This window comes from Felis catus, chromosome F1 (genome assembly GCF_018350175.1).
Source record: "Felis catus isolate Fca126 chromosome F1, F.catus_Fca126_mat1.0, whole genome shotgun sequence".
Taxonomy (NCBI): Eukaryota; Metazoa; Chordata; class Mammalia; order Carnivora; family Felidae; genus Felis; species Felis catus.
The window spans coordinates 36,216,885-36,243,247 of NC_058384.1; the positions used below are offsets into that span (position 1 = coordinate 36,216,885).

A 26,363-nucleotide genomic window follows, 5' to 3' on the forward strand; every position below is an offset into this window, starting at 1 on the left:
CTTTTTTGGCATTTACTCTAGAGAAATTCTTTTTTTTAAACTCTTCTGCATTTGTACAAGCAAGTGTGTAAAATGATTCTTATTGAGCTATTATTTGTATGAAGAAAATTGGAAACATCACTGACGCCCGTAAAAGGATAAATAAGCTGTGGTACAATATATGTTAAGAAAAAACAACAACTATGGTTTGGTACATCCGTAGTATGGAATGCCACGTGGCATTAAAAAGTGTGAACTAAACAGATTTTATAATGTGTCAAAACATCTGAGACATATTGCGGAGTGAGAAAAGCAAGCTGCGTGATGATATACACAGTATGATATCATTATTTAAAAAGAAAGAAAATGAGAAGAAAAATAACTTTTACATGCGTCTGTCATCTATCACCTGTATATCTATCAAACTATACTCTAGAATGGTCGAAAGCAATCTTCCAAAACAAAAACAATGGAAGAAAACCATGAGAATAGACCTGAGGGGGTAGATGAATCCAGTCCAGCATGAAAAAAATCTGCACCAGGTTTGAAATCTCACCCCATCCTCCAGTGTAAGATGCTTAGAAGCACAACAGCTTTTTGAATTGAAGTCCCTGTGTTTCCCGGGAAGTGAGCTGTAAGAGAGGCAGAGGCAGGGATGGCATCAGGAGACTCTGGGGCACCCGCTCCTTTCTGAGTCAAACAGGGGTCACCAGCGGACTCGGACAGATCACCAGCAACACATCAGAGCATGTCCTCTGAATAAGACCATGGCACTTAAGAAAATTAACTACCTGCTCATCTTCTACCTCAGTTTCTCACTGCTCACCTACATAAGAAGTAAGACTTTTCCATTTATCAAACTTTTGGCACTTTTCCTGACTCTTAAATATCTCTAGCAAATAGTTGTTAATGTTGCATGTTCTACAGAATACAACACTTAAAAAAGAAGCACAAAGAATTTGACGTAAGCAGGTGTCCTGTGTTAAACAAGTCATTGGTACCAGTTAGTGTGAGTAATATTCCGATTCTATGAATTCTAATAACTAGATATAGAAAATGTTCTTTTTTAACCCTTTGAGTTAACCCTTTGAGTGGTGGTGAGCAGGGGGCTGAAATGGCTACACAGCAAAGAAGATATTTTGTTGTGGTTACACCTTTTACAAAATAGATTTGGCACTTTATGATTGATATACTTTAAAACGAAGTTCATCATAAGCTATATTGCAGTTCATTCCCGATACTCTGTATTTATGTTCACTTTTAAAGAACTTTGTATTGACACATTTGCTCTCCTAATCAAGGGGATCATCTCAATTTTTCCCAAAGGATAATGGTTCAAAGCATCTCTTGCCAGAGAGAAATGGGCTTCCTTTCTATCGTGTGTGCTTCTGTTCTATAAATGAAGATATTATATTCCACAGACATTCCCCAAATAAAAACAGAAGTAATGTTTCTGGGGTAATCTTGTCAGATGTATCACAGTATGGCAAATCAAAGGAGACTGAATGGCCTCAGCTGGGTGTTTATGGAGGACAGTAGCTATTGAATACATTTCAAATGAAGACAGGCAGAGTGTGTGCTTGTCAAAAGGGCTGTGTGATTTGTGTCTGTTGAATCTGAATATCAATAAGGCAAAGCATAGAGCAGCTGCCACTGAACAAGACGACTTGGCATTAATGCCCAGCGTTGTGTAATCTGGGTCACCTTCCGTAGCTGCGCCCGTGAGATTGTTACACTGTTTCCATCTGAGCATATATGAGAGGTTGGGTGAAAGTAGGAGTAGATTCTATAGGTAGGTAGCTCAGGGTAATTACAGAAAATCCAAGTCAAACTTTAAATAAATAAACAGTAAAATTTACCTGATTGCAATACACAGCACGCACGTGCGCGCGCGCGCACACACACACACACACACACACACACACACGGATTGTTTTTGTTTTTGTTTTTTGGCAATGTATTTGTTGAAAAGAGTTGTTATTTAAATAGTTATTCATCCTTCTTGAAACTTCAAATGGACTCCATACAATAGGAAGTGAGGAAGAGAAATGGTATGGTGAGATGTACAGGTGGGAGAAGAAAGGGAGCAAAAGAAATAAGACATAAAATGCAAGGTGAAGTGAGTTTACAGTACATTTTATAGCATCTCTTGGTACTCTTGAAAATATTTCAGCCAAATGAACAAAACACTACCTTCGATTAGAAGTGTCTAATGTGCTGGCATTTTATATGTGCTATATTCCATTTATTTCTTACAACTATACAAATAGATACTATTATAATCATCCACATTTTATAGAATAAGAGAGCAAGCCTCAGATGGCTATATCAGTATATCTCAGCCTTTGGTGCACATCAGAGAGCTGAAATGTTTGTTGAAGATGCAGTCTCGAGAACAGCCCCAGACATTTACTATGTCTGGGTGGATCCTAGGAGCCTGTAATTGATCAAGCTCCTTATTTCAAATCCAGGTGTTCACCAGTTCTGCACGACCCAATAAATCTTTCTTGAAAACTTTACTGAGAACATCATGATGCTAGGAATCCTTAAAATTGTACAAATATAAACATCTCTCTCTCCTCAAAGGGATTCTTTAGGAGAGAAGGTAAGCAATATAAGCCTTCCAAGAATTATTCCCATTTAACATACTTAACCTAGCTATCAAGTAGAATTTGCCATTGATTCCTTTTCATAGCTGAAGCACCTGAGGCACATTCAAGTTTATTTACTTGCCCAAGGTGAGTGCTAGTGAATGGCGAACATTGGACTAGAATCCAATGGTCTGGCTCTGCCTTCTGTGCTCTTAGCTTAAATTTAGGGATTCCCTTGAAAGGATAATGTGGAAGAGGCTTAACACTCCCGATATAATAAACACACAGAAAATCTTAGTTATTAGGTTCATATTTGTTGAATGAATCAATGATTCCTCCTTTTGAATTTTGAAATATATTCTCTTGAGTTTGAGGGAAAAGAGTCACCTTTGGCTCCAAACTATATATATATATGTATACATATACATATATATACACATATATTATATTATATTATATTATATTATATTATATTATATTATATATTATATATCTAATATAATATGTTATATTATATATATGTATTTTTATAAAAGTGGTACCTTGCTTGCCTACCAGGGGCATGCCATTTATATTGTTTGTCCAGTGTCCAATGCTCTTTATCTCCTTCTGGAGGAGCAAGTGGGACATGAAGAGTATTAGTGCAGAGTTCCAGAAGTGACATTCACCTCCTCTTCCTGAGCATGTAGATATTCCCCTATACATGGAGTTGCAATGAATTTGCTATTATTCTCCCGGTTGTTTTCTTATATGTTCCACAATTTGCAAAACTGGTTCTCATGTATGGAATCAACTGAACTGTAATAATTTACAAAGAGCTATTATTTTTTGCTTCTGACGTGTCAAGAGAGAATTTTATTGGAGGGAGACTTTTCTATAGTCCATTATTGGGGGTTGCTTTAAATAATGAGAGCACCTTGTAATAATTCTCTGTGCAACCTTGATATATGAATCTGTTATGAAGGGCTTTAAAGAAACTACTACAATGAAGCAACTATGAATCAGAAAAGTCATTTGTAGCAATATTTCACTAATCTTTTATATATTTTGAGGCAAATTGAATATTTCCTATGCAAATGCCACATTTAGATTAATTTAAAAGTAATTGTTTTAATCCAACTTCAAAGCGCGGTCAAGAATGTAAATAAAATGTGGTTTGACAGAACTATTATTAAAGCTATTTAAATAACTTCAATGACTTTGGGGGTGCTATCCAGTCTTCTAGAACCCCTCAGCAATTATTAACTGAATTTGAATAGAGTTATTTTAATGTTTATTTATTTTTGAAGGAGAGAAAGACAGAGCGTGAGTGGGGAGGAGCAGAGAGAGAGGGAGACAGAATCCAAAACTGAGCTGTTAGCACAGAGCCCGTCGCGGGGCTTGAACTCATGAACTGCAAGATCAGACATGAGCTGCAGCTAGACGCTTAACTGACTAAGCCACCCAGGCACCTCTGAATAGAGTTATTTTAAAGAATATTTTCCTTTCAATCTATCTCAAGTATAAAGAACAAATAGAATCTATAAAGATATGGTCTGATTTATCCAATCTTAATGTCATTATCAGGAAATACTTGAGGTCAGAGGTTGGTATTATTCATTAGGGAGTAATTAGTAATTGCCTACTCTTCTTTAAATTCTGCATGTGTAGAGACATTTAAAAGTTTGGTATTCACTGTGCTAGTTAACAGCTTTGCAACAACATGTTACAAATTGCCTACATAATTATTAGAGAAAAAGATATATCTTCTTCTTCATAAACTTATTATCTTGTCAGCTTATAATAAAATAGTCAATACTTCATGAAGATTACTCACTGTTCCCTAAATAATACAGCAGAATTAATTTTAGCTTCTAGGGGAATCATATTTTTGGGGAGAATTGCATTCTTTTTTTCATTTTTGGTGATTTTCAAAAATTATTAATGGTATTACAATATCATATTTTGAAATTCAAGTGGACAAGAAAAATCAGTTCTTAGTCCTCCTTTATTTTTTTAAAATGTGTATTTATTTTTGAGAGAGAGAGAGAGAGACAGAGTGTGAGTGGGGGAGGTGCAGAGAGAGAGGGAGACACAGAACTTGAAGCAGGCTCCAGGCCCTGAGCTGTCAGCACAGAGCCCGACCCAGGGCTCGAATTCATGGGCTCAGGAACTGGGAGATCATGACCTGAGCTGAAGTCGGCACCCAACCGACTGAGCCACCCAGGTGCCCCAGTTCTTAGGTCTCCTTTAAATTTCACTGCTAATTTATAGGAAATCCAAGAAGCCCAATTTTCTCCTTTTAGAAAATGAAATTAAGAGTGTAACTCTTCCTCATTCACACCATCTTTGCTCATACTCGCTTAAGCTTTGTGATCTGTTCTTACATTGAAGTTTGTATTTATCTTGTATGGTATCAAAGTTTGGAATTATCATTTTTGTGTTGATTTATTTCTTTTTTAGTTATGAGATTGTAATACATGACTCTAGGAATCATGGGTGTTTTGCAAACTGTATATCCTAAATCAGTGGGAGGCAACTGAGTTAACTCAGGGTAGTCACTCATGGAATAGTCATTAAATAAATAAGTTAATGATGGAATTTTTATAACATTTGCTATAAGAGTTGAATAGCTTCCGTTTTCGTGACACTTTTGTCTGGTTTTTAAAATTCTTACATTAGCTTTTTTATAATAGACTTTATTTTTTTTATTCTATTATTTTAGGATAATTTTAAGTTCACAGAAATATTGAAGGAATGATACAGAGGGGTCTCCTGTATCCCACACCTAGTTTCCCAAACTCTCCTTAACTTCTTACCTCTATATGGTTGATTTGCAGCAATTAATAAACCAGTATTCATATTATTAACTAAAGTCCATGGTTGATTCAGATTTCCTTAGATTTTATCTGATATCTTTTGTTTTTATTCTGGTATCCCATCCAAAATACTAGTTTCATTTAGTTGTCCTGTATCCTTAGGTTCCTCCAGGCAGCGGCAGTTCCTTGGGCCTTACTTATTTCTGATGACCTTGACAATTCTTAAGGCATTAGGTATTTTATAGGATCCTCCAGTATTGGAATTTACTTGATGTTTTTCTCATGGTAAGACTGGAATTATTGGTCATTGAGAGGAAGACCACAGAGTTAAAGCATCATTCTCATTACATCATATCAAGGATATGTACAATCAACATGATTTCTGACTGTCAATATTGACCTTCATCACCTGGGAGGTGGTATTTGTCTGTACTCTTAGGAAGGACATCACTATGCGAGCCCACACCTAATGAGTGGGGAATTCTGCTCCCCATCTTGGAGGGCAGAATATCGACATAAATTATTTGGGATTCCTTTGCATGGGAGATTTGATTCTTTTTCTCCATTTATTCATCCAAACATGTATTCAAATATTTATTTTTAAATTGATTTATTTTGAGAGAGAGAACAGGGGATGGGCGGAGAAAGAAGAAGAGAGAGAGAATCCCAAGCAGGTTCTATGCCACCAACACGGGACTTGAACTCACAAACCGTGAGATCACGACCTGAGCTGAAACCAAAAGTCGGACACTCAACTGACTAAGCCACCCAAGTGCCCCTCAAAGATTTATTGATATCAGCATGGTCTCATGGTTATTAACTACATATTCTGGGCTATCATCTGATACTACTTTGTTATTGAAATGTCCCAGCTTTGTCCACTCAGAGTTCTTTCCGTCGGTTCCTGTCCTTTTTTAACTTAAGCTCTGTCCATATGACGTGCTTTTGGAAAATACCTTACTTTTCTGGCTCTACAGGATGTTCCAGACTTATCTTATATATTTCCTGTGGCAGTCCTAGCCTAAGCCCTTATTCCAACAGGCCCTGGTTCCTTTGTACTAGAGAATGACAATACAAACCAAGACCTAAATGTAAGGTATGCTTGTTGCCACTGGGGTATCATTTGTTTAGACCACCTTAGCTGACAGAGCATAGAAGTAAATGTGTATACATTAACACGTGTACAGATGTATACACATATATACACATTTGCGTATATATTTACATACAATTTATTTATAAATATACTTTTATGTACATTGGTACATAATAAGTTAGATACGAATTAATACTAATGCCTCTAACTTTATTATCACATGGATTATTCTAGCTTCCTCACCTTGCTTATCTGTAAATTCCCACTCTAATAGTGAGAAATTTGGTTTCTACCATCTGCCATCCATTTACTTAAATTCAGGAAATACAGGGGCGCCTGGGTGGTGCAGTTGGTTTAGCGTCCCACTTCAGCCGGGTCACGATCTCGCGGTCCGTGAGTTTGAGCCCCGCGTCAGGCTCTGGGCTTATGGCTCAGAGCCTGGAGCCTGTTTCCGATTCTGTGTCTCCCTCTCTCTCTGCCCCTCCCCCGTTCATGCTCTGTCTCTCTCTGTCCCAAAAATAAATAAACGTTGAAAAAAAATTAAAAAAAAAATCAGGAAATACAGTTTAAGAAGTATATAAAGTATATAGCAGCATCAGATTCTTAACCCACAATCCTGTAGAAATAACTATCAATTTGAGTACAGTACTTATGTACATTTCCTTTTGTCTTTAATCTTAACACTCTACTTGTTTCCAATGCTACTTACGTCAGCGCCCTTTCCCTCACCTCCTTCTGTGTGATTGTTTCATACATTTGTAGTACAGCTAGATTGTTGTGTCACACTCTGCATTCCTTCCTGGAATCCCCTGACCTTCCAAATGATTTCTAAAATTTGCATGCAATAAGGTTCTCCCATTGTGCTCTTAAGTTCTGTAGGTTTTGACAATTCATTACAGTGTTATATGAATAGTTTTACTACTCTAAAACTTCCCCGTGCTTTACTTTTTTTGACCCTTCCTTCCTGCCCTAACCCCCCAGGCAACTACTGATTATTTTATTGTCTGTAGTTTTGTCTTTTACAGGATGCCATATAACTGGAATCATAAAATCAGACTAGCTTCTTTCAAGTTGCAATATTCAGTTAAGGCCCTGCATGTCTTTTTGTGACTCGACTCATTTCTTTTTTTTTTTTTTTTTAATCATTGTATAGATGTACCAGTTTGTTTATTCAGCCACCTAGTGAAAGTTATCTTGGGTTCTTCCAGTTTTGGGCTAGGGTATTCATTTCCTTGGGTAGCTGTAGCCAAGTACCATAAGCCTGGTGGCTTAACCAACAGAAATGTATTTTCTCATGGTTTTGGAGGCCAGAAGTCTGAAATCAAGGTGTCAGCAGGGCCATGCTTCCTCCCAGGCTCTTGTGTAAAATCCTTCCTTGCCTCTTCCTAGCATCAGGTGGTGGTATTTAGTCCTCGGCATCCCTTGGTTTTACAGCTGATCACTCCAATCTCTAAGTACTTGCTGTTCTCCCTTTGTCTATATGTGTCTCTTTTATTCTTCTTATAATGGCATCAGTCATATTGGATCAGGACCCATCCTAATAACATCACCTTGATTATATCTACAAAGACCTTATTTACAAATAAAGTCACAACTACAGGTCCTAGGAGTTAGGGCTTCAACATACCTTCTCAGGAGACACAATTCATCCCATAGTATCTACTATGAGTAAAACTCTGATATATGATGAACTTGCTTGATTAATTCCACTTTTATTGGGTGAAAGTAACTTCATATATGTGAATTGAGTTATAAAAGGATTTTTAAAACATGGCAAGTGGTCAATACAGTAGGGTCATATTTTGCTCTTCTTTTCATCTTTCTTGACACTATCCCCACCTTCTACATGGTCAACTTTTTGGTTTGAATTGAGTGCTCAGAAATTTTCTCCCACAGGGGGCGCCTGGGTGGCTCAGTCAGTTAAGCCTCTGACCGGCTCAGGTCATGATCTCACAGTTCGATTTCAATCCTCACGACAGGCTCTGTGCTGATGGCTCAAAGCCTGGAGCCTGCTTCAGATTCTGTGTCTCCCTCTCTCTCTCTGCCCCTCCCCTGCTTGCACTCTGTCTCTCTCTCTCTCTTGCTCGCTCTCTCTCATAAACAAACAGTTTAAAAAAAGAAAAAAAAAAGAAATTTTCTCCTACATGGATTTGCCCTATGAAATTAAGTTAGAGTCTGACTAATATAGAGAGTGGCACTAGGATTGGGCATAACTGTGTTTCCATATTTTCTTGAGACAAATAGCCTAGCTCTTTTACCTAAATAAATGTTTATTACTTTAACCTGCTTCTCTTTCAGAAACTATTTGTTATTTGGGGCACCAAAATATTACCATTATTGGTTTAAAACACTGGTTATACATTACTTTACTCTGCACGCATTATTTGTTGTGTTTATGAACATGCCTTTCTTTATTTTCCTCTTATGTTTTTGCATAACAGTGAAATTAGAGAAGGAAAGCAACTCAGTCATCTAGCTCTAGATCCTATTGTTTTTAAGTTTATTTATTTTGAGTCAGAGACAGTGCAAGTGGGGGAGGAGCAGAGAGAGAGAGGGGGAGAGAGAGAATCCCAAACAGACTTCACACTGTCAGCGCAGAGCCCGACACAAGGCTCAAACCCACAAAACTGTGAGACCATTCATTACCTGAGCCGAAACCAAGAGCCAGACGTTTAACCGACAGAGCCACCCAGGTGCCCCTAGATCCTATTTGTTGACGATGTTAATGCTTTTAAATCAATCTTCTAGAATTTCTTTCCCAATTTAATAAAATGAAGCAACTTCTCCAAAGTTTTACAGCAATGTGTTAGGTAGGTTTTCATATACTCCCTAGCTTTTCCTTTGTTCTCTATTAAATGGAAAATTCAAGCCAATAATAACAATAAAAGAGGCACAGAATGAGAAAGGACACTGTGGTAGGAATGGGCATGACTAGAACTGAATGGTTTTGGCTGGGTGCAACAGCAAGTTTACTGGTTCTAGAGGGAAATCAAGGTAAGATTAGTTGTCCCTAGCCTCAAGATAGGATAATTAAGAAATATTAAAAGTTTTTTTTTTAATCCAATGACTTCATTTATTCAACAAATATTTTTAAGTCTATATGGTTGATACTGTTTTAGGCTCTGAGGATGCAGTAGTCAACAAAGAGACCAAAATCCATGCTATTGTAAAGTTTATATTTTAATGGAATAAGACGAAAACCAAATAAACAAGCACAATGTGTCCTTGTGAGCTAGCGGTAAGTGCTTTGGAGAAAGGCAAAGGATGAGAGACAGAGAGCAGGCAAGCCATAAGGATATGTAGGTGAATAATATTTTGGCAAAGAAACAGCCAAGTACAAAGGTCCTGAGGCAGGAATGTGCCTATAGTGTCTGAGCTATTGCAAAGTGTTCAACACCGCTGGAGTGGATTAAGCAAAATAGAGCAAAGTACCAGGAGAGGCGTCAGCAGTTTATTATCTGCGTCTGTTCTTACAGTGACCCTACACAGCAAGTTATTATTAAGCCAATTAGGACACTGAAGGCCAAGAAAGCTTATGTGAAATATTTAAAACACAGTTATGAGGTGATAAACAAAGATTTAAACTCAGGTCTTTCAGGTTCTATTACTCACCCTAGCTCACAATAGCCACAAGGTAAACAAACGTTTAGGATTTTGCAAGTCCTCTACTAAACCACTCTAGCCGGCAATGAGTAATGGCGGAAGTAATCGCATCACAGGGATTTTGACAAATGTTACAAGTCAGAAGCTTTTTATTTTTTTTTAATTATTCCTAGATAACTAAGTATCCATTTCACCTTTAAAGCTTTTCCAAATTAAACATGTTTACAGTTTCAACTGCTATCCCACTCTTGTGACTGATTTCTGTAGAGGCGGGAATTGCTCCTACGTAACCTAGGTTAATCTCACTGGAGTCTTTTTGGTACTTTACATAATTGTCCCGATAATTCCTATTGAATAATTCTTTTCTCTAAATTCAAAATTCTGTGACCCTTTAAAGTAAGTCTACTTTAGGCAAATTGGTGAGAGCAGGCGGCTAATGAGGTTGCGTTTATGGTTCAGTCTCAGTACGGGTCAGTCTGCGTCACACAGAGACCAAGTCTATTCAACAAGTAATGGCCTGGTCAGCTGGCCTCAGATTTGTAGTGTTGAGCACAAGGAGAAAGAATGAAAATAGTTCTTAGCAAATCAAGTATCATTGTTGGAAAAATCAACTGTGAGTCAGCGGCAATAACTTTTTCACACAGTAAACGAATCATTGTGATTTCATCTATCTCTATAATTTTAGTTATCCTTCCTCGTAAATGTAGTTGAAGGGTAATTATTTACAGTCAGCATCAATTTTTAAATAAGGAGTGTCAGAACATTCAGATTCAGGCCCTGGTCCAACAGTTAGTTGCCTGTCCATGAATGCATCATTGAAGCCGACAGGTCTCTAATTGCTCATTTGTAAAGTGAGGGAGGTTAGGTTATATAATGACCAAGTTTTCTTTGAGATCTACATTTGATGATTCCATGACTATTTTAAATGGTTGAATCTTAGAGTTTTAGAAGAGTATTTTTAGTAATCTCATCCCCTATGAACTAGCTTTCGCTAGGTTACACTACAGTAACAAACAGACCCAACATTTCAGTGGTTTACAACAAAAAAGATTTATATTTTGTTTCCACAGTACAGTTTGATTGCAACCTCATGTGTCTTTTTCATCTGGGCACACAAGTGGAAGGGGAAATTCCTTTCCAGAAAATGGCGTTTTCATGGCAGAGGGAAAACAGCGATGGTAGAACCATGTAAAGTCTCTCAAACGTTTAGCTTGTAGGTGGCTTATGTCACTTTGGCTCACATTTCACTGTCCAAAGCAGGTTGTGTGGCTAAGCCTGGTGTCATTGGACCAGGGATGTATTATGGCAGAAAATATTTGAAGCAAATAATATAGTCTACTTCATTTTTCTCTTGTTTCCAACTTCCAGGAAGATATTTCTTTTCTTTTTTTTAATACATATATTTTTAACTAATTTCTTTATTTTGAGAGAAAGAGAGAGAGCATGTGCATGTGAGTAGGGGTGAGGTAGAGAAAGAGGAGAGAGAATCCTAAGCAAGCTCCACACTGTCAGTGCAGAGCCTGATGCTGGGCTCAAGCTCATGAACCATGAAATCATGAACGGAGCGGAAACCGAGTCAGGCACTCAACCAACTGAGCCACCCAGTGGCTGCAGGAAGATATTTCTAAACAACTTTATTTAAATAACCATTGAGGGTGATTATTTAAAGTGAATGAATAATGAATCATACGATTTAAATGACATTGACAAACATTTCAACAAATATTTTTTTAAGCAATTAAATATGAGTTAGGTATTGACTATAGAAAAGACCTTTATTCTCCAATATCCATACTACAGTGGAGTGGACAGAGGTATAAAGGTACACATTGTGGTCTAAGAGAATAATCACACTTTGAGATATTGTCAGATGTCTAAGCATTGATCTGGGCATTCTTTCCAGATGTAGAGAGAGAAAATTTAGGTCAAAAGCTCAAACTAGTCTTGTGATATAAAGAAATGTTTTCTGAAAGGGAATACAATCCAGCTTGCTCTGAAATAATTGGCCCTAGTAAAATTATGGTTTGATGTTAATTTCAATTCAAATTTGGGGAATGGCACACCCAGTTTGTATGTTATAAATTCCTATGTGTCTTCATCTTGATTTATCACTAGAACCTTGAAAGGAAAAGCTGTTTCTCCCTGTACTCACTACTTTACTCACACCCAATACTTCAACCCTTCTGTCCACAAATTGTGTGTGTTTTCCCTCACCAAGTGATTCTCCGATTCTCTGTGGATACCAGCTGGGCGTCCCATAATTCAGTTCAATTCTGATACTATGTACCTGCGATCGGTGCCAACTGCACAGGTTAAGGTCTCCGTCTCCCAAGCCCACCCCCCCCCCCCACCACCCCCACTTCACACACCAATTGCAAGTCCAGGTTGTCACTTGTGCTTCTGACAGACTGGCTATGAATCAGAAGTTCCCACGTCTACTTTCTCAGGTTTGGTAATTTGCTAGAGTGGCTTACGGAACTCAGGAAAAAAAACCCAAAAACAAAACAGTTTACTTACCAGATTCTGATTTACTCTACAAGGATACGACTCTGGCACAGATGGAAGAGAGGCCTAGGGCAAGACATGGAAGGTGGAAAAGGATGCAGAGGTTTTGTGCCCTCTCCAGGAACCTCCACGTGTTTAGTAACCCGGAAGCTCTCCAAACTCCTCCAGTTAGGGTTTTTTTATTGAGGCTTCATTGTATAGTCATGACAATTAAATCATTGACCATTGCTGATTAAATCAACCTCCAGTTCTTTTCCCTTCCCCAGGGATCAGGTGATGGGGCTGAAAGTTCCAACAACCTAATTACACAGTTGGTTCCCCAGGCAACCAGCCCCCATCCTGTGGTTATCTAGGGGTTTTCCAAAAATCACCTACTTAACAACCACTGGTGTGTTTAGAGGGCTTACTATGATTTAACAAGCCACTCCTTTCAACTTTATTGCTTTGAAATGATTTCGGGAACCAAGGACAAAAACCCAAATATTGTAAAAACAATGCTCCGATGCCTCTTGGGAAATTACAAGAGTTTTAGGAGCTATGTGCCGGGAACTATGGACGAAGGCATATCATAAAATCACACATCTCTACCAGAGGTTGGGTAGCAAAAGAGAAGAGAAATAAAAATGCAAGGCTTTACATTTTAGGTATCAATGCCTAAAAACTGCAACAAACACACTATTATAAGAAGTCTTGTTTGTTAAAAGAAGAACTGAGACAAATAAAAATTTTATTTTAGGAAAATCCATTTGAATCAGGCCGTGCCAAATGGGAAACAGGAGCATTTCCCTGACGAGAGCTAGGGGAAGGACTTTTATAGACAGCAGGTGGAAGCAAAGTAAGGAAATTGTTTGACTGGCTAATACTTTAAGCTGTTGCCTTTATTTGGGAAAACCCAGTTGACTGTGATTGGTGGTCCTCAGGTTTTGATTTCTCTCTCTTTTTTTTAAGGTTTATTTATTTTTGAGAGAGAAAGAGAGAGAGAGAGAACATGGTGGAACAGTCCGAGAAAGAGGGAGACAGAGAATCCAAAGCAGGCTCCATGCTGACAGCAGAGAGCAGGATGTGGGGCTTGAACTCATGAACTGCGAGATCGTGACCTAAACTGAAATCGGTGCTTAAGCGACTGAGCCACCCAGGTTTTGATTTCTTAACTTTGAGGCGTTACAGATGTAGGTTTTGGTTTGCTTATGGAGGCTTGCGAAGGCATTGGGCTACCTCAGCAGGGGCCTTCATGTTTAATTAATACTTTATGGATGAAAAGCCTTAAGAGAAGCTGCTGCAATCTGCCTATTACATTACGGACTATATCTCTACATTTTCTCCTAAGATAATTGTAAAATAATTAAAGAATTATTTTCCCTGTTTGTTAACCTAAATAATTGTAGGAATAAGTAGAAATTTTCTTCTCCTAACTAGCCTCATTATATCTAATTTATTTTGTCTTCTGGCTCCCTTTATGCAACCCTCTATGGGGCACTGAAACCAGGGCATGTATGCGCTATTTAATTTTCTGCTCAGCTGCAGGAGCCAGCTAACTAGCTGCTGGGACCACTTGAGGTGCTGAACTAAGCCCTCCAACTAGGGCAAGTTTGCATGAACTTGCTGTTTCTCTAGGCTTGGAAGAAAAAGAAAAAGAGATGCAAACGTGTCCGTGTTGAGGGACTCAGTGTCAAAAGCAGAAGGAACCCATTAAGTCCTACCCGTTTATTGTCCTATTGCTTGTGTTTGGATCGAATAAATCTCTAGAATCTTACTTATTTTTAAATCACGGGATTCTATGAATCCTACTTTCCTTGGGTGTCAGGTACAACTAAACTTAGTTACTGGTCTTCTCTTTGTCAGGCCTTACACTGAGTAGTTTACACAGTTTATCTCATCTAATACTTGCAAAAGAGCTTGCAAAAAAGACAATTATTCCATTTTGCATAGAAATCTAAGGCTTAGGGAGGAAAAGTAAAGCCACTCGCTGAATAGCTCACTCAAACATCTATTTCGTTTGTTTGTTTGTTTAATGTACTTTTCAATATGCCACATCACACAGTCAGAATTTGGAAATACTGATTCCACTATTCATGAGACCTTTTCAACATTGGGCAATTTAAAAATTTTGGTCCCCCCAGAATTACATAGCCTTTAAATAGATATAGCATGAGAGCTCTGCACCCAGACTTTTGGCTTTGTGAAGGAAAACATTAATGCAAATATGGGTTCAAGCCCCACATCAGGCTCTGTGCTGACAGCCCAGAGCCTGGAGCTTGCTTCAGATTCTGTCTCTCTCTCTCTCTCCCTGCCCCTCCCCTGCTCACACTTTGTCTCTCTCTCTCTCTCTCTCTCAAATAAATAAACATTAAAAATTTTTTAAAAAGGTATTAAATAAAAATTATATATCATGTATCCATTGATGTAAAATATTGGGGTCTGGGAATGAATAGTCAAGAAAGAATTCTTGAGATGTCTTTGCAAAAAAAGCAGTTTTATTAAAGCATGGGGACAGAACCCATGGACAGAAAGAGCTGCACTGGGTTTGTGAGGAGCAATTGATTACATACTTTCAAGTTGGGAGGGGGTTAGGGATAGTGCAAGTCTCTAAGGAATTTGGAAGCAAGGTTCCAGGACCTTGAAGGGACATTTTCTGCTGTCTCATAAAACTTTAGTCATGAGACCCTTCAGATATGTATCAGAGGGCCATGTGTTTAGAGGATGATGGCTGACATATATCTTGGGGGATAGAGATAAAGGAAGTTTCCAAAGGGATTTTTATATGTTAAAGAAGACTCACAGGACCCTGGAGGTCGAGCTAATGTCAAGCTAAGGTTGTCTTTTGCCTTTAGCAAAATATTAACAATGAGGAAGTTGAGTTTCTGAAGGAAGGTCATCCTGCCTATCTTGAGGGCTTGTCAATAGGCTGTAAGTTGTAAGGAAATTTAATGTTTTTTCTACATTTCTTTTGCCTTTGTTCTCCACATCATTCATCACCAGAGCATGTGCTACAAGTATAATTTCAAATATCAACATATTGTATATCTTCAAAGGGAATTTGTTGTGAGATGATGATAGAATTTCAAGGAACCATAAACTTGAGGAATAAACTGGCTTTACAAAATCCAAATATCATACTGACCATGTGTGCTATCAGGCCCATTTCTCTAAGGCATTTTTAAGTATAACTTAATTGTCAAATTGGCTTGCATACAACACCCATCAATGCCTTTCACCCATTTTCCTCTCTCCCCCACCCCCCCATCCACCCTCAGTTTGTTCTCCATATTTAAGAGTCTCTTATGGTTTGCTTCCCTCCCTCTGTTTGTAACCATTTTTTCCCCTTCCCTTCCCCATGGTCTGTTAAATTTCTCAAGTTACACATATGAGTGAAAACATATGATATCTGTCCTTCTCTGACTGACTTATTTCACTCAGTATAATACCTTCCAGTTCCATCCATGTTGCTGCAAATGGCATGATTTCCTTCTTTCTCATTGTCTCTAAGGCATTTTTATTTACTCTAATAGGTAATCTAAAATGTAATCATTTTTTACTCTAAAATTGGAATTGCTTACAGTACAGGTTATCACAAAGATACATCTCATTAATTCTTAGGGTCGATTATAATCCCTACCATCAACATAGCTGTTTATTTTTTTAAATGAAGAGTAGCTTTCTTGTTCTTTTTCTTGCAAATATTTTAATGAAGTTTTTATTTAACTCTATTTGATTTTGCTATTTTATGGCACGTATTAGTCATGTTTTGCAAACTATATCAATCAGTGAGGTTTTGTGTACAGTAATGTTTTATACAATGTGTAAAATAAACACATGGGGGTGATTTAAGTGGTGGATTTTTTATGGGTTCCAAGTCCAAATGTTATGATTCAGTTATTCCCGGGTACCCCCCCCCCAGGAATAGCTAATCCATAGTTTAACAAAACAGGAGTTGGAAGATTATTGCTTCTCAAAGTATGGCAAAGAGTGGTGTGAGGGAAGAAGTGAGGAGAGTAGGGGAGTGACGGGTAAGAAAAAGCAAGAAGCCACCAAGGCACAGTGCATTTGGGACCCATTAACAGAAAAATGCACCAGTGGGGAATTGATGTGAGATGAGGGGGTATGGGTGGGGTCCATGTAAGAAAAGGCTTTAAATGTGATCATGAAAAGTCATCCTCTTGTTAGAGGATGTCATAACTCTCGTTAGAGTTGTCCAGGTGTTTTCCCATCATGGCACACAGAGAAAGGATAATACATGACTGCCACACTTGCTCACGTTGTCAGGATGGTTGACAACCAAAGATGACCATGTGATGCCTCCTGCAACCCTGGAAGTCCTATAACCTACTCTCTGCACACATACTGGGGAGTGCCACTGAAGATGATGGGAAGACACTGAAGGACTTTAAAAAGGAGCACTGAATGTTCAGCCTTGGCCACAATGAGGATGTACTAAGTAGGGGCAAGGCTGTAGGTAGAAAGACTTCGTATAAAGTGATGGGGACCTGAAACATTGTGGCCAGAGTAAACAGGAAGAAACAGGGGTGGACATAGAATATTTAGGGGAAAATCAGATTAGCATTTGATAAGAAATGAGTGAGAGGGAAAGGGTGTATAGTGAATGATGATTTCTAGGTTTCTAAATCTTACATGGTATGACATCATCTCAAATAGTAAATGCAGTAAAGGATGCAGGATGAATACTTAGAAATTGAAATTTTGATTTTGAAATATAAGGGGGACATTCAGGTGAAGATGTCCAGGAGGCAGTTGGAGATACCCTTCCAAAGTTCAAGGGAAACACCCAATTAGGAGAGGAAGAGTTGAGTTCTCACTTGCTAATAACTATCACTGAGCCCATACTATGGACTATTTACTGTGGACTACTTACTATTTACTATGATAGGAACAGGAAACAGAAAAAGTCTAGAGAGAAAGTCTATAAAAAATTTTTACCTTATGGATCAAAGCCTTAAATATGAATGTACATACCTAATGACTCAGTAACTCTAACAGGAAAATAATAACTGAAAACGAGGGCAAAGATTAACATGCCAAAGTAGCCATAAATAACATTTGTATATACTAAGAAATTAGAAATAGCCTTAACGAAATCAATAAAAAATACGGGTACATTTGTACTTCAGCATTTGTCCTAATTGTACTAATGAAATCAATCAAACACATGGATACATTTGTATTTCAGCATTTGTACTAAGAAAATATTTGAAACATAAATTGTTTTGCTTTACGCTCCAGTATCTAGGGTCACTTTCAAAGATAGAAACACAATCCAGTAACCAAAATTAAAGCAATTTAAATATTTTGTGGTGCCTCTTAAGAAACACATAGAAATACAGAATATAATGCATAGAAAAAACTTCAAAAAACCTCTTTCTCCATGTTTATGTTCTCACCATCTCTCCCCACTTCCCTAGGTCCAATCTCTCAGCCTTCCCAAATATCCTTCCTCCTAAAAGCCACATAGTTTCCTCCCTTTTCTTCGTCTTTGAAAAAAATCTCAATAAAAGTCTCCTGTCTTGGATTCTCAAATCTCATTTCTCTCTTTCCCCATTATATTAATTTTGCATCAGAAAAACCCAGGAATAAAGCTGGAATGGATAAAACGAGTCACAGAGGTTGGGGGAGGAGTAGGAGAGATGAGCAAATAAAACCAAATTTACTCTAGATGGCAAGGAAAGGGGGAAAGGATGTCAACAACTTATTCAAAAGGTAACTTTTGGGGTGCCTGTGTGGCTTAGTCGGTTACGTGTCTGACTCTTGATTTTGGCTCAGGTCACAATCTTGAGGTCCTGAAGCCCTGGCAATGGGCTCACACTGGGCATAGAGTCTGCTTGGGACTCTTTGTCTCCCTTCTTCTCCGCCCCTCTCTGGTTTGCACGTGCACACGTGTGCACACACACTCTCTCTCTTTCTCAAAAAAAGTTAAATTTTGTCTCCCCCAAAATATAAGTGAAAAAAAAAACCATACAGAATGTCAAATTGTATGTCAGGTATAACATATATGTGATGTAGAAAAAAAAGTAGGCAAAAATCTTTAGTAATCATAAAATAGAATATTATTGATACTAAATTTTATTTAAAAATAATACAGGTGATTCTAACAAATTTTAAGTCACAGAGCTCCTGCTAAGAGAAGGAGCTATTTATTGGCAAAAATATTAAGTAAATATTTTCTGTTTCTAAGATGCTGAAAATATATGCTTCTTAGAGAGAAATCAGTTTTGAAAATATGTAAGAAATGAGAAATAGTTCATTTCAATTGTAAGCTATATGACCCTGACCCATTTCACTCAAACTCTGTATTTTCTCATCTGCAAAATGGAAATGGTGAATATTTCTAACTTCTTTGGAGTATTGTGAGGATTAAATAAAATAATGTATGTGGACATCCTCTCTGCTTTACCAAAAATTGTGGTCTTAATTTCAGATTGACAGTCAAACTCAGGATTCACAGTAGGCTTCATCAAGCACTAAGGTTGGTCATCTTTAAGAAAGTTTACAGGTCAAGCATCATGGCACAAATAACAACAACATAGCAGTGGTCTCATGATCCCTAAGTACAGCTTTGGATGTCCCAATCATTCTGCACACTGGGTGTATGTAGTCACGAGGAACAAAGTTGACTGGATACAAACAACTTCAGCTTAGGGAAGTTGCTGAGGTCCCTTCAGCTTTTATATCAAGCCATATGAACATAACTGTTTAGTCTAATCTCCTCAGGTCTATGTGACTAACCCCCACTTTCCAGGGCAGCTCCATTTCATTAGTTTCCAATCACTCATTAAACAAACTTGACAATGAGTTTCGTGCTTAGTCCAGTACACAGGCCTTTCATTTATCTTGTATCTGACAGGGGTAATTTATAACTATTCCTGAGTTGCTGCTGCAAGACTAAAGGTCAAATCTTCAGGCATGCCTGACTCTAGAGAAAAGATGAAAGAAACAGGAGTTAACCCTTCTTTTCCAGTATGTAAAAGGCTGAGACACATAGTAAACAAATAAAAATCTTACAATCGTTGCACTTGTCTTTTAAAAGCTGAGAGATCAAGTGTTCATTATAATATTATAATTGTTTTAGAAAGAGAACAAGGGGATCTGCTGCTTGGTTGGAATCTTTTCCTCATTGACAACTTTTTGAAATGATCATTGCTAAAATCAGTGGTTTTCACTATGTCTCCGTCTCAATGCTTTCACATATAATAAAATTTAAACCTATTCTGCCCTCCAAATCATATTGTGATGCAGGTTAATGATTATCATAGGAGACTAAAAATGTCAGGGATTGAGGGATGGTGACAAATTGTGGTCTTGAGAGCTGGTTATTGAAATAGGTTGGAGATGAAGGCTATTGAAGTGTGAGGTAGTCATTAAACTGTGAAGGATTGTTCCTATCCACACTGAAGTCCCCCTGGAGTAGGAAGTTACTAGATGGTAGTTGGGATAATTGTTTGGAGGGAGTGAAAAGGCAAAGCTCCTTGTCCCCCAAGGGCATGGCTTCTAAGGAGATTGTGCAAGAAAATGATAGCTAAGTTACTTTTAATAATAAATGACCATGAATTTGGGGGGTCAGAGAGTAAATAAAGAGACTGTGGGAAATAAGAGGGTGAGGGAAGAGATTGGTCAACTTGGCAAAAAGTTGATACCTCCAGAGAAAATCACCAGTGAGACATTCCTCGCTGAGGGATGTACAAAGGACTAGACAAAAATGTCAAATTCTCAACTTTAACTCATCTGTATTACTATATTTTAAAGTCTCTCTGTTTCTCCAAAACTTCTGTGAGATTTTATTACTTTTATAGCCTTGGGGAGTGGAATGGTGAATAATGGTGAACTTGAGCTCTACGTAGATATAGTGTGACTCAAGTTTGCCTCTCTGCTGAGGCCAATGTGATGGGCACAGGAGATTTCTGAGAGATCACAGTCTAGAAGTCGAGGTAGTGACTGACAGCAAAATGAGAAGTAGCCCTTGGTGTGGTGAAACATTCTGTGTGGAGGTGGAGCACAGGTGTGTGACTCAGGAGACAAAGCTCCTCCCATTTTCTTTCTTTCTTTTTTTTTAAGTTTACTTATTTTGAGAGAGAGAGAGAGAGTGTGCATGCATGGGAGGGGCAGAGAGAGGGAGAGACAGAGAGAGGATCCCAAGCAGGATCCGCACAGTCAGTACAGAGCTAGATGTGGGGCTCAAACCCAGGAACTGTGAGATCATCACCTGAGCCGAAACCAAGAATCAGACGCTTAACCGACTGAGCCACCCAGGCACCCCAAATTTCCTCCTATGCCAGGGGAGAGACACATGCTGATTAAGTAATGAGAAGAATCATCTAGATAGAACTGAAACTTTTTCAATAAATTATCATTTTTCTTACCAATTTAGTTTTGCTTATTTTCTGAGTTAGAGGAGAATATTACACACACACACACACACACACACACACACACACACACGTTTTCTTGGGTCTGTGTGTACTTCTTGGACTTCTTAGCCAGCACTGTAAAGTCATTGTTTGTTACAATTAATCTTCAGTGTTATCACAGGTTATTTGTGCCTGAAGACCACTGGATATCTTGGATGACCTCCTAATGCACCATCCAGCTTTAAGAAGAAATCACTTGGGGCACCTGGATGGCTCAGTAGGTTAAGCCTCTGATTTCGGCTCAGATCATGATCTCACAGTTTGTGAGTTCGAGTCTTGCTTTGGGGTCTGGTCTGACAGCTCAGACCTGGAACCTGCTTTGGATTATGTGTCTCCCTCTCTCTCTGCCCCTCCTCTGCTTGCGTTCTGTCTCTCTCATTCTCAAAAATAAATAAAAACATTAAAAAAATTAAAAACAGAAATTACTGACACAGTTCTCATTTTTTGCATTATAATTTTATAAACACATTGTTTGTATCTGTAATTTCAAGCAAAGCCATATGGTCAACAGGAATAATTAAAATTTGCTTTGGTTATTTAAACATTTGGATCATTTTGTTTCTGGTTCAAGGGTAAAGGAACACTACTTTGAATTCTATTAATTGTCTTCTTCATGGATCATTGGACATTTATGAATAAAAATTCATAAATATCAGAGAATTCTCAAAGTAAACTTAGGTTGGTAGATTAGTTTATTATGTAATATTTATGTGCTTCTGGAATTCCAAAAATTCACATAGTGTTGCATTGTATTCACACATTTATAGGTCACAGGAGGGGTAAAATGAATTTCTGGAATATAGTCCAAATAAGTAGGAGTTAATTAAGAAACATAATTAAAATATAATTAAATATAAAGTAGTTCTATTTTAGAAGCAGAAAGGCATAACTTGATAATAAATAGACTGAATTTGATAAACCCTAAATTGGGAGGACATAAGATAGTGGTTCTAGCCCTTTGAACTACTGAATACCTTCATGCTACTGTAACTAGCCTAATAAATCCAAATAGTCTACCGCAGTACCTAAAATTTCTCCTCAGAGTTTGTTGCTTTTGTTAGTTAAGACTGTACAGAAGGCTCACTTATTAAAAGAAAATTCTACATTAATCCATCAACTCATCAACATAGATTTACTTTCAGTTCACTAATTTAGACACTTGAAGCAAGAAGACCTAAATAGATCAACTGTGGACGAGTTTGGAAAACATTTTAAGCATGCAAAACTGGTTATAGTGGACCCTGTGATGGGGATTCTCACTGACCCTAATGCAGAATGGGTACACTGACTTCTTACCGTAAGGACAGAGTATTGAAGAAAGCTGTTGGAGGTAGTAACAATGCAACATTCACTCATGCTCAGTTTACCTATGGCTTACCTGGAAAAAAAAAGAAAAAGAAAGAAAAAGAAAAAGAAAAAGAAAGAATCATTCTTCTCAAGAAGGAAGAAGGAATACAACTAACTAATCAAATTATCTCCCTGGAATTGCCTTCCTTCTTAGCTATATAAATTTAGGTAAAAATGAAAAGCAATCCATTGCACTTAAAGGTCATATTCTGAAGGACACTTCCACTTCCTTGAGCAAATGGAATAACAAGGACTGGAATTACTCTCCAGTCTGAAGCATAAAAAAAAATTGACAAAATATATGAAATGATGGTTTTCAAGATGTGGACCACTAGGTAATGAAGGACAGTTATCCCCAAGGACTGGGAAACAAACAAAGTGAGCCTTACAATTGTCTGAGTTTACTATGTTGAGAAAGTTTCCAGGTAACAGCATAGGAAGGATGCACCTGGGTTGAGCTCAGTAAATCACTGACTTGAAGGGGCAAAGTCAAATTTTGAGGAGATCCAAAGAATTCACAGTACAGAGTACTGGAGGAGATTTCTGCACAGAGACAGAATACCAGAGATCTGCAGAAACTTCCTTTGAGTATTAAGCTGAGTGCTGATCAGCTCATACATGTGATGAAACTACCCAAGGCCTGGGAAAGGATATGACCTGAAATGATTAGAGATTGTAGTGGCCAGCACTCACAGAGGGCTGACAGCAGTACCTATTTCCACTGGCCAGACCAGATAACCTCATGATTTACAGGACGTTGGATAGAGTAAACAGAGGGTCTTGCTCAGTATTGGTGAATAACCATCTCTAGACTCAGCCTACTCTTGTGTTACTTAACAAATCTTAAAAGCAAATATTAAAGAGATCAAATATTTCCAAATAATTTAGCTGCATCCCAGTACAAACTTTAAGAATATTTATAGGAATATAAAAATAACCAGCACCTAAGAATGTAAAATTCATAATCAAATGGAAAAGGCATGCAAAGAAATAGGAAAATAAGACCCACATGAGGATAAAAATCAGTCTGTCAAAAGTGATCACAAACTGACACAGAAATTACAATTATCAGATAAGAACATTAAAACAATTATTATAACTGTATTACAGATGTTTTAAAAAGTTAAATAGGCACACAGTTGATATAAAACAAAAGATTCAAATCAAACTTAGATGAAAACAACAATATACTAAAAGAAAAGTACATTGTATGGGATTAATGAGAAATTAGACATTGAAGGAAAGATGGGCGAAATGAACACATAGCAATAGAGACTATCCAAAACTTAAACTACACAGAGAAGTGAGGATTAAAAACAAAACAAAGTAAAACAACAAGCAAAAAAACACACCTAAAAACAGAGCAATAGTGAGATGTGGAACAACTTCAAGAGGTCTAGTATAGATGCAATTGGAGTCCTTGAACAAGGGGATGTGGAGAAAAGATATTTGAAGGAATAACGGGCAAACTTCCCAAGGGGATAAAATCTACAAACCCACAAATCAAACAAAGGAAAACAAAACAGAGAACAACAACAAAAAAACAACCTTCAAAGCACCCCAAGCCTTCTTCTCCTTTGCAAATACAAAAACAAAACACCAAAAACATATGCCAAGCATAAAGAAAACTACCCCAAAACACATCATAATCAAATTGCTCAAAATAAATGGTACAGAGACAACCAGAGGAAAAAAAAAAGACATATGACATACAGAGGAACAATGACAAGAATGAGAGCATTTCCCCTTGGGTAAATACATAACTAGTGAGGCATCTCGTGGCAGGTTGATTATATTATACCACTTTTAATATAGAGGGGATGTGATGTATTCCAACTGAATTGGACAATTGTTCTAAATTTGGATTTGTTTCTCCTACCCACCATAGTTATCAAGACAACACAATCCATACACTACTAAATGCTATAATCATATCATGTTACTCCATACAAAATTGTTTCTGGTTTTTCTTATTGCTATCCAATCTTATATTGGGACTGTTATTGATGTTTAATTTTATAGTTATTTCATAGGGTATAAAATGTCAGGATAAAATTTTGACTAGATGTGGAAAGAAATGCCCAGTGTAGTAGGCATCCTTAAGATGGTCCACAATGATCTCCCCTACCCCACCCATGGTATTCATGCCCTTGTGAAACCTCTTCTCTTTGACTATGGCTGAACATAGTTCCTATTATAAATAATATAAAATTATGGGATGTCACTTTTGATACTAGATTATAAAAAACAGTAGCTTCCACCTGGCATGCTTACTCTTGTTCACTTGTTTGCTTGCTCTGAGGGAAGCCAGCTGTCATATTGTGATCTTCCCTATGGAAGGGTCTTATGGCAAGGAGTTGCCTAAGGCTAACAGCCAGTGCTGAACTGAGGCCCTCAATCCAAAGATGCAAGGAACTAACCTGTCCAAAATTACACCGGTGACTTTGGAAGCAGATTGTCCCCCTTGTTAAGCCTCCAGATGAGACTGCAGTGCAACCTGAGCCAACAGGATGACTGACCACATGAAGGACCTTGAGACAGAAATTTCCAGTTAAACTGTGCCTAGATTACTGACACAGAAACTACATGTTAATAAAGGTTTGTTGTTTTAAGCTACTAAGTTTGGAAGGTGATTTATTATATGACAATAGATAACTACTATATTCAGAGATCCTAGAGTTGGAGAATGATGTGTCAAAAATTCTGAAATAGAAAAATTAAAAGCGCCAAATCAATAAATAGTATTTAGTAAAAGTTTATGGTACACATAGGAAAGCTCATGGACTGGAAGCTTTTAAATTTAAATACTGATATGAATCTCAAGGCTTACAGGAAGACTTATAAAGTGAAAATGAACACGTTGTTTAACCTTGACAATGACTGATTATTTCAATGGGGGTTTCCAGATTGCAGGGGATTGGTTAAAAATTATTATCTTGCACGATATTTAGGAAGATGACTTAATTTTCTTGTATGATTATCAGAGACATTTACAAGAAATAACCTAAGTTTCACTTGTTTTGCAGAATGAGTTAAATTAAGTTTCACTTGTGTGGTTTTCTCAGTCAGGGAATTTCCAAGTCTGGTCTCCATTTTGTATTTAACATCTATAATAATGAGCATATGAGGAGAAAGGGTCCTGGTGTTTTCTTTTTGAAGATGAAGAGTTTTATTATATTAGGTGGGAGTCTATTGTTTTATTTTTGAAGTTTACATATGGAACAACGGTGCATGTTGATGACTAGTAGGCATGCACAGAAATACATGATTTTTCTACTCAACAATTTTTGAAAACCGTTTTTATAGTTACACCATTTCCCATTTTGTATTATCTTCTCAAGGTAAAAGTCAGACTCCTTGATAGCTAGAACACAGGTATGAGGCCTACATTCCGTCAATCAGATAGACATGCATGACACTTGGACTTTGAAGTAGGCAGATGAAGTGACAGCTCTGCCCGGTAGACCTTGGCATAACAATATTCGGCAAGCATGATGATAGAACTGTTTGTTTTCCTTCAAAGGCAAGTTGGTGGAATTCTGGCATCTGGTACTGAAAAATACTGAGGCCAAGATGCAGTAGCAACGGAGTTTCCCTTAGAGAAATCCTTGTGGTAGGGCTGCCATTTTTCTTGGCTGCACCCTTCAGAGCCAAGATGTTTGACTTTCAAGAGGGGCTCTGGGCTATCCAAAGTTCTTTCATAAAATTCTCTTATATTTAACACAGAGAGGATTCTGTGGTTGGCAACTAAAATCATTTTTCTGAGAGATTATAATTTATTGAATGGTCCATTATTTTCCCAGTGACTTGTCGTTATACTCCTGCATATATACGTGGTTCTAAGTTCTCTGGTTCCACTCGTCTTTGTCTACCCCCGTACCAGTAACACATCATATTAATTATTAGAGATTTTTAAAATACCTTGCCTATCAGTTTATGAGATTACTGAACTAAAAATCTTTCACATGGGTTGGCAAAGAATAAAAAAAATTATCTTTGTAATTTCATCTACTTTTGGGTTTCTAAG

The 26,363-nt window shown here is 37.6% G+C and overlaps 1 protein-coding gene across 4 annotated transcripts in view; it reads left to right on the forward strand.

Annotated features, from left to right (window-relative positions):
• Positions 1-581: 581 nt before the first annotated feature.
• The window catches only part of CRB1 (crumbs cell polarity complex component 1), a 212,163-nt gene continuing 186,381 nt past the window's right edge, over positions 582-26,363 (forward strand). For 3 of the 4 annotated variants that reach the window (XM_019821930.3, XM_045048540.1, XM_045048541.1), the window contains exon 1: positions 583-816. In XM_019821930.3, coding sequence (XP_019677489.3) covers positions 747-816 — 70 coding nt within the window. In that variant the 5' untranslated portion in view covers positions 583-746. Of the gene's footprint in view, positions 817-26,363 lie in introns of all 4 variants that reach the window. The other variant, XM_045048542.1, reaches the window with a different exon arrangement.